At 45.6% G+C, this 9,750-nt stretch overlaps 1 protein-coding gene across 1 annotated transcript; it reads right to left on the bottom strand.

The window, feature by feature from the left end:
* Positions 1-253: 253 nt before the first annotated feature.
* LOC111390045 (early nodulin-like protein 3) lies at positions 254-1,156 on the bottom strand. The gene is made up of 2 exons (XM_023015029.1): positions 1,090-1,156; positions 254-783 (listed from the first exon to the last, which is right to left on the bottom strand). Exons 1-2 carry the CDS (start codon positions 1,154-1,156, stop codon positions 254-256), a joined length of 597 nt encoding a protein of 198 aa, XP_022870797.1.
* Between the last annotated feature and the right edge of the window lie 8,594 nt (positions 1,157-9,750).

Genomic DNA, 9,750 nt, shown 5'->3' with positions numbered 1-9,750 from the left:
CAGGTAGGGATGCACCTGATTTTCAAGCATTTCTAGGCAGCTTGTGGGCACAGTGCCCAGGCCAAGTCCAGGACGTATCCTAGCTGTGGTAGAGACAACCTGATTTTTAGGCATTTCTAGGCAATTTTTGGGACTCAGTGTGATGGCCCAGTCTGGGACGCATCATGGCCATGGCAGGGATGCAGCCTGGCATTTCTAGGCAATTTTTTGGTCATAAGTTTTAGGGTTTAGGGTTTTTTAAATTAATTTAGAATTAAAAGAAGGAAATATATACGTGATAAAGAATAATGAAAATAAAATGTAGCTCAACGTTAGAACCCATGAATAATAAAACTAGTCTACACAACACAACCAAAATTTCCACTACCGCAGTGCCACAAATAAACCTCTCCGTCGCCTTCAGACTAGTACCATCATTAGTCGGGGCTGGCGCCGGTGCATGGTAGTAGTGATGGTGATGATGAGGAGAAGGTGCCTGCGCTGTAGATTGTTGGCCAGAGCTATGTTTATAGGACAGAACAATAACCTCTAGCTTTTGACCGTTCTGAACACGTTCTTTAGCTACATAGATGAAGAAAAATGGACCTAATTTTTCCAGTGAAATTGTAGTTTCTCCATCATGGTGTGATTTTATTGGATTGGTGTTGTTGCAGATTTTGTAGTCTTCCTCGATCACTTCCAGCACTGAATCGGTCTTGGAATCATACTTTAGAACTAAAGAATCTCCAATCTGAAAACAAATTTTCTTAGCCCATTTGTTGAACTCATCAATAGAAGATAGAACTGCCCATATTCACCGCCTTCTACGAACTCTCTTGCTTCAAAAACAACACACAGCAAAAACACGACGGTCGAAAATACGAAAATATTTTTGAGTGAAGCCATTTTAAGTGAAAAACCGACAGATTTTCAAATAAAATCTTAGTAATTTTGTAGACAATAGAATAGAAAGGTTCTGGGTTCAGGGTCCAAGGTCCAGGGCTTAGGGTTTAGGGCTAAGGGTTTAAGGCTTAAGGTTTAGGGTTTAGGGCTTACAGTTTAGAGCTTATGATTTAGGATTTAGAGTTTCTTGGACATAGGATGTAGGACATGTCCAGGACGCAGCTTTATTTTCAGGCATTTTTAGATAGTTTCGGGGACTTGGTGTGCATGCCATATCCGGGACAAGTCTTGGCTGCAGTAGGGACGAAACTTAATTTTTAGGCATTTTTAGGCAGTTTGTGGTCACGATGTGCCGGCCATGTTCGGGACGCGTCCTGACCGCGACAGGGACATAACCTGATTTTTAGGCATTTCTAGGCAGTTTGTGGGCATAGTGTGTAGGAAATGTTCGGGACGCGTCTCGGCCACATTAGGGACACAAACAGATTTTCAACCAAACGAAGAAAGTACGATGTGCAGGCCACGTCAGGCACCCAGGCACCATCCCAGGCATTCTGGACAGTTTCTGGGACATGGTGTGCAGGCTAAATTTCGGGACAAGTCTTGGCCACGACAAGGATGTAGCCTGACTTGCAGGCATTTTTGGAAAGGTTTTGGGCATGGTGTGCAATCCATGTCGTAGAAACCACTTGATTTTTCAGCATTTCTCGTCAGTTTCTGGGTCACATTGTGCAGGTCATGTTTGGGACACATCCGGGCACGACAAGGACAGTGCCTGATTTTCAGGTAATTTTGGACAGTTTTTGGGCACACTGTGCAGGCCATGTCCAAGATTTGTCTTGATCACGGTAGGAATGCAACTTGATTTTCACGCATTTCTAGGCAATTTTTGGGACATGATGTGCAGGCAATGCCCAGGATGCGATAGGGACGCGGCCTGATTTTCATGTATTTCTAGGCAGTTTCTGGGGTGCGGTGTGCAAGCCAAGTCTGGGATGCGTCTAGCCTGTGGCAGGGAAGCATCCTGATTTTCAGGCATTTTTACGCAGTTTTCTGGGACACGGTGTGCAGGCCACGACCTGGACGCGACAGGGACGCAGTCTAATTTTCAAGCATTTCTAGGTAGTTTCTGGGACATGGTGTGCAAGCCATGAACGGGAAGCGTCTGGGCCACAGCAGGGACGCAGCCTGATTTTCAGTCATTTTTAGGAAGTTTTTGGTAGGCCAAGTTTGGGACGCGTCCTTGCTGCAGTAGGGATGCATCCTGATTTTTAGGCATTTGTTGGCTTTTTGTGGCACGATGTGCAGGCCATATCCAAGACATGTCCTGGCCGCTGAAGGGACAGAACTTGATTTTTAGGCATTTCTTCGCAATTTGTGGGACTCGTTTTGCAGGCCATGTTCGGGACGCATCATGGCCACGGTTGGGACGGAGCCTGATTTTCAGGCAATTTTGGGCAATTTCTGGGACACGATATACAGGCCATGTCCAGGATGCGGCAAGGATGCATCCTGACTTTTAGGTTTTTTTAGGCAGTTTCTGGAACACAGTGTGCAAGCAATGTCCGAAATGCGTTCGGGTCACGGTAGGGATTCAACCTAGTTTTCGAGCGTTTCTAGACAGTTTATGGGACACGGTGTGTAGGCTAACCTGATTTTCATGTATTTCTCGGCAATTTCTTGGACACGGTGTGCAGGCAATGTCCGAGATACGTCGGGGCTGCTGCAGGGATGCAACATGATTTCAGGCCCTTCTAGGTAGTTTTTGGGGCACGATTTGCAGGCCATGTCCAGGACGAGGCAGGGACGCAGCTAAATTTTCAGGCATTTTAAGGTAATTTCTAGGACATAGTGTGTAGCCATGACCAGGATGCGTTCGGGCCATGATAGGGACGCCGCTTTTCAGGCATACCTGGGAAGTTTTTGGGCATGATGTGCAGGACACGTCCGGGACGCGTCCTGGCCGCGGTAGGGACGCAGCTTGATTTTCAGGCATTTGTAGGCAGTTTGTGGGCATGGTGTGTAGGCCATATCCGAGATGCGTCCTGGCCTCGACAAGGACACAGCCTTATTTTCAGGTATTTCTTGGCAATTTCTAGGACTCGGTGTGTAGGCCATGTCCGGGACGCGTCATGGCATGGCAGGGACGGAGCCTAATTTTCAAGCAATTCTGGGTAGTTTCTGGGACATGGTGTGGAGGCTATGTCCAGGATGCAACAGGGACGCATCTTGATTTTCAGGTATTTTTTTGGCAGCTTCTAGAGTACAATGTGCAGGCAATGTCCGGGATGCGTCTGGGTTGTGGTAGGGATGCAGCCTAATTTTCAGGTATTTGTAGGCAGTTTGTGGGCATGGTGTACAGGCCATGTCCAGGACGTATCCAGGCTGCGGCTAGGACTTCGCTTAATTTCCGAGCATTTCTTCGCAATTTCTGGGACTCAGTGTCCAGGCCATGTCCGGGATGCATCATGGCCAAGGCAGGGACGGAGCCTAATTTTCAGGCAATACTGGGCAATTTTATGGACACGGTGTGCAGGCCATGTCCAGGATACGGTAGGGACGCATCCAGACTTTTAGGTATTTTTAGGCAGTTTTTGGAACACGATGTGTAGGCAATGTCAAGGACGCGTCTGATCCGTGACGAGGATGCAGCCTGGTTTTCAAGTAGTTTTCGGGACATGGCGTGCAGGCCATGCCCAGGATGCTGTAGGGACACATCATGATTTTTACGTTTTTCTATGTTGTTTCTTGTACACGGTGTGTAGGCAATGTCCGAGACTCCTCTGGGTTGCGGTAAGGATGCAGCCTGATTTCCAAGCATTTCTAGGTAGTTTTCGGGACATGGAGCGTAGGGGATGTCCAGGACGCAGCCTGAGTTTTAGGCATTTCTCATCAATTTCTGGGTCACGGCGTACAGGTCATGTCAGGGACACGTTCGGGCCATGGTAGGAACAGAGCTTGATTTTTAGGTAATTTCGGGCAGTTTTTGGGCACAGTGAATAGACGTGTCCTGGCTAGGTGGGGACACAGCCTATTTTTAGGCATTTCTAGGCAGTTTGTGGGCACGGTGTGCAGGCCTAGTCCGGGACGCATCCTGGCCGCGGTAGAGACTCGACTTGATTTTCAGGCATTTCTAGGTAATTTTCGGGTCTTAGGGTTTTTTGAAATTAATTTAGAATTAAAACCAGGAAATATATACGTGACAAAGAATAAGGAAAATAAAATGTAGCTCAACGTTAGAACCCATGAATAATAAAACTAGTCTACACAACAAAACCAAACTTCCCACCGTCGTAGTGCCATAAATAAACCCCTCTGTCACCTTCAGACCAGTACCACTGTTAGTCAGGGCTGGTGCCAATGCATGGTAGTGGTGATGGTGATGCTGAGGAGAAGGTGCCTGCGCTGTAGATTGGTGGCCGAAGCCATGTTTACAGGATAGAACCATAACCTCTAGCTTTTGACCCTTCTGGCAATGTTCTTCAGCTCCACTGATGAAGAAAAATGGACCTGATTTTTCCAGTGAAATTGTAGTTTCTCCATCATGTTGTTATTTTAATTTTTTTTATTTTTTTTTTTTTTTTTTTTTTTTTTTTTTTTTTTATAGTCTAGACATCCACACATCCTTAATGAATTTTAGGGTCCACCAAGGAAGGTTGATTGGGGTTAAGGGTTCCCCAACCATGTTTATTTCATAAAAATCAAGAGTACAGGGAAGGAGGGGGGCATAAACCTGACCTCCAAAGAGCAACAGTGCAACAACTGAAAAATTAAAAATGAACAAAGTAAATGAGAAAGTACTACTTCCTTGTACAACAAAAATGCAATAATGATAGCCTAAACTACGAACCTCTAAAGCTGGGCTATCCATGTCTGTCGATCTGCACCAATGCCCTAACCTATCGAGGTAGGTTGAATGGTCTATATTCTTGGTAATGCTGGTGATCCCAACCCTCTGACACAAGAGAATCTACCACCTGGTTACCTTCTCTGTAGATGTGAGAAACTGTGTCTCTATCAAAGCAAATGAAGTCTTTAATCTGCCTTAGAATACCCTAAATCGTCCATGGTCCTCCACCTTTGGTGATGCAGTGAATGGCCAGTGTTGAATCTACCTCAATCCAAGTAGCTGATAGCCCAAGTCCTCTGGCCAATAAAATCCCATCTAGTATGGCTCTGAGCTCAGCCTCCAAAATCAAACATGTGCCATACGATACTGAAAATGCCCTGATGCAGGATCCTGTGTGGTCCCTAATGATGCCTCCACCACTCGTAATTCCGTCCTTGATGCATCCATCAGTGTTGATCTTATAGGATCCTATTGGTGGAGTGCGCCAAACAACCATAATTGGTGGTGGTGGGATAGGACAGGTCATAGAAATGCCAAAAAGGGGTGCAAGTGTCACATCCCCTCGCCAATGCACGACTCGGAACAATCCTCCCATATGAAGAAATGAGATCATGTGGTAGACCCTCCAAACAATACGGCTGGCCACCATACGAACACCCCTATGTTTTGCATCATTCCTCTCAGTCCATAGAAACCAAAATATCAGTAGAGGAATGATAGTACGAATGTGCCCACGACTAATATGTTGCCCAGAATACCGCCATCTCTGGAACCTCTGTCGGACCCCCTCCCCTGAAGTCATAGGTATCAGAAAGATGTCTCCAAAGTGCTGCCATACCTGGTCAGAAATTCTGCTACTCGTGAAAATATGATTGATGGTCTCAATCTCAGAACAACACTGTCAACAAGAAGCCAATTGACATCCAATCCTCCTCTGAATAATCACATCTACAGGAATGAGATCCTGCCACAGTCTCCAATAGAAGAATGAAATAGTGGTAGGCAAAATAGGGCTCCACAGTAATCGATACGAATCTTGAGGCTGGCAAACCGAACAGACTAGCTGCTATGCTGATTTGGTGGTAAAGTTACTATCCGATGTAATCCTCCAAAGAATTCGGTCCGGGGCATCTGCACAGAGAGGTATGGCTCCTATTTGTTCTTCCATTTGAGGAAGAAGAGTTTGTAATAACCATCTAAAATCCCACCCAATGTCATCAAAGAAATCCTGTATCCACGCAGATGTGTGTTGTTTGTGTGGGAATAGGGATGCCAACATGGTCTCGCCCATCCCACAATCATACCAGAAGAAAATCTGGCCGGCTCCAAGATGCCAGACAATGTGTGGTTCTGTCTTTGGTCCAACTAATTTCAACCTCTTCTAGGTAGGGAAAGCTGAACTGGGAACTACTGCAAGTGAAGGATGTGTTCCCATACAATACTTGCCCAGTAAAAATTGAGCCCAAAGTGACCTCTGAGATCAAAACAACCACCACAGCTTCATGGAGAAGGTGTCCACCACATCTTGTAATCTCCTGAAGCTGAGGCCTCGTTCATCTGTAGGAAGGCAAATCTCCTTCCAACTCCTCCAATGTAGGCGTCGAACATGGTCCTTAGAATCCCATAGAAATCGAGCAAAGATGCTCTCAAGCTTCTTCAGTACTGCTTTGGACGATTGCATAATCTGAAGATGATGCAATGGTATGGAGGAGAGGACTGACCTCAGCAAGGTAATACAACCCCCAGGTGATAATAATAGTGAAGCCCAACCTGAGATCCTACCCCTGGCCTTCTAGATAAGGCCGTCATAAAGAAAGCTCCTCTTAGTCCCCTTGAATAGTGGGACTCCCAAGTAAGTAAAAGGCTGCTGCTGATGTCTAAACCCAATCAAATTCTCCAATCCTCTGATCTGACTAGTGGATGCCCGTCTGGATAGTATAAGACCACTCTTGTCTCTATTGACCAACTGGCCAGAAACCCCTTCGTAGTCTTCCAAGCAGTCTAGAACCCTCCTAATAGACTATTTCTAATCGTTGGCAAAGATGATCATATCATCAGCAAATGAGAGATGGGAAATAAGAGTATTACCTCCGTGTCGATAGCACATACTGGCATACTCCTAAAACCTCTGAGTGAGCAGGCGTGAGAAGTAGTCTGCCGCTATGATGAATAAGGATGGAGAGATAGGATCACCCTGTCTGAGTCCTCGTGAAGAAGTAAAGAAACCACATGGACGGCCATTTAGAAGTATAGAGAAATGGCACTCCGAAATGCTTCGTCTAATCCTATCAATCCAGATCTGATCAAATCCAAAAGCCTCCAATACAGAATAAATGAAACCCCAGTCCATGCAATCATATGCTTTAGCCATGTCTAACTTCAGCATAGTATTACCCCCTCGTACTCTATCATCCAAAGTGTAAAGAAGCTCCCGAGCCAGTAATACATTGTCTCCAATCAGACGACCTGGTATGAAACCACTCTGTGGAGGGGAGACAATGCGTGGTAGCAGAGTACTTAACCGAGTGTTTAAAAGCTTTGTAATAATCTTATTGAACACCGTGCACAAGCTGATAGGTCTGAAGTTAGTCCATCTGCATGCACCATCCTTCTTAGGGAGCAAGACAATAGAAGTAGCAGCAAAACCCTATGGAAGATGACCCCCATTAAAGAAAACCAATATTGCCATGTAAACATCCTCCTGAATAATATCCCAACAATGCTGGAAAAATAGAGATGAGAAGCCATCTAGGCTAGCGACACTGTCGGCATCAATACTGAAAATCGCCTCCCGTACCTCATATATCAAGGGAGGGCAGTTTAGTGCCAAATTATCATCCACCATCAAGAGCCTGGGAATGACATCTGAACGGATGTGATCCAAGGGCTATGGAGGAGCATATAAGAGATCCTGGTAGAATGCAATAGCCGAAGTCTGAATATCAGCAGGAGTATATAAAACTTCCCCCGCCTGTGTCCTGATAGACATGATACACGATTTGATCCTGCGCCCCTGAACCATCGCATGAAAATATCGAGTATTGTGATCACCCTCACATACCCAATGTGAATCGGCCTTTTACTTCCAAAAGCCATCATCAATAGACAAGGTCTGGTTCAAAACTGCTTGGGCCTGATGTAGTAAGTTGTGGTGCTCCGGTGTAGGATCTCTATCATATATTATCTCAGCCTCATCAACCCCGACCTCAGCATCGCGTACCCACTGAAAAATATCTCCAAATACATGTCGGTTCCACCAGCGCAGACCCTGTTTCAGCCTAAAGAACTTCTCCCAAAGAGCGGTCATCCCTGTGAAACGAGTAGGGAGTGACCACTTCTGGGAGACAAAGGCTAAAAAATCATGGTACTTGGTCCAAACATTGAGGAATCTGAATGGTCTAGGCCCCAAATCATTATCAGAAACCCACTGAAGTAGTAAAGGAGAGTGATCAGATGAAGTCCGATTCAAGTGTCTCAATGTAAGCTGTTGACAAAAAATTACAGCTGTAGAATTAATAAGTACCCTATCCAATCTCTTTCTGACCCGACCACTGGTCCAAGTATATCGGTTTCCAATGAAACCTGCATCCTCTAAACCACAGTCTAACATCATATCAGAGAAAGCAGTAGTCCCACGATCATGAGTATTATGACCAGTGCGCTCTCCATCATGTGTAATAACATTAAACTCTCCCCCAACTAGCCAAGGATCGTCCATAGTGAGGGAGATGTGGTGAAGACCCACCCACAAATCCCTCCTCATAGAAGCATCGCATGATGCATAGACTGGAGTCAAATAGATAGGACGCGCTAGTCTGGGGTCCTCAACTCTAACGTGAAGAAACTAGGGATGATCAACAATAATAGTAACATTAGTCCCCGAATTCCAGAAAAACCAGATCTTATTCGATTCATCCTGAGCTCCCATGTCGAAGCGCAGATAGCGTTGTGTATATGCAAAATTCTGCCGCAGAACAAAAGGCTCCAATAGAACTAGAAGATAAACCTGATGAAGCTGTATAAGTTTCTTCAGGCGCCGACGAGTAGCTACACTAGCTACACCTCTCACATTCCAAATGATGGCATTCATAGAGAAGGAGAATGGTCCTCTCATCCAAACCCACCAAGTCATCAGAAGAAGATCTTCGAAAAGGTCCCTGCTGGTGAACCTCAATCTGAGGTGAGCCCTCTGTGTCTGAATGTGCTGACTGCAAAGATGGAATAGATGCCTCCACATTCTGATGACAAACGGGAGGAGGAGAAGTGTGAATAGGTGCCTGAGCCCAACCCGGTGTCGGGCCTGGAATGTAAGAAGCTCTGCTGAATGTGTCCGCCAAAGAATTCTATGTCTATGGCCTCTTCAAGATCTCATCCAACATAGGATCATAAAATGGAGTGATAGGTGGACTGATAGCCTGAGCAGGAGCTGAAGGAGTGGTAGATGTAACTTGATCTACAACACTGATAACTGGTAAGGCTGTAGCAGAGGGAGGAGCAACTGGAGGAACAGATGGCTGGGTCTGGGCATGTGAGCTAGTGCCAGTAGGTAATGGGACTGATGTGATGATAGTGGACAAAGAAAGCAGAATCTGAACTCTAGATGTGCTAGCATCGTGCTGTCTCTTTTGATCTCTCTGAACTGGAATCCATCTCTTAGGAGGCTCAATAACGAGCTCCTTTCCTTTACCCTTATCCTTGGCCATCTTTATAGTAGGCATAGGAATAGGGTTAACAACTGGAGCATGTGGTGGTGTAGGACAGCAATGCTCCTCAGTATGACCAAAATGTCTGCACCGAAAACAGTAATCTGGCTTCTTCTCATACACAACTGTTTGCCAATATCCTCCACACTTTTCACGCTGAATCCAAATCCTATCTGGAAGCTTATACTCCAAATTAACCTCAATGCATACCCGTGCCTCACTAGGTCGTCGTAAATCTGAAGTGGCCTCATCAATACATAGTGGGACTCCAATGGCCTTAGCTAGGGCAAACAAACTACTCTTTGTCTGAAAGTG

This window comes from Olea europaea, unplaced genomic scaffold (assembly GCF_002742605.1).
Source record: "Olea europaea var. sylvestris unplaced genomic scaffold, O_europaea_v1 scaffold643, whole genome shotgun sequence".
Taxonomy (NCBI): Eukaryota; Viridiplantae; Streptophyta; class Magnoliopsida; order Lamiales; family Oleaceae; genus Olea; species Olea europaea.
Note: the sequence above shows the minus strand (reverse complement) of the source record. Positions and strands in the feature narration are given on the sequence as shown.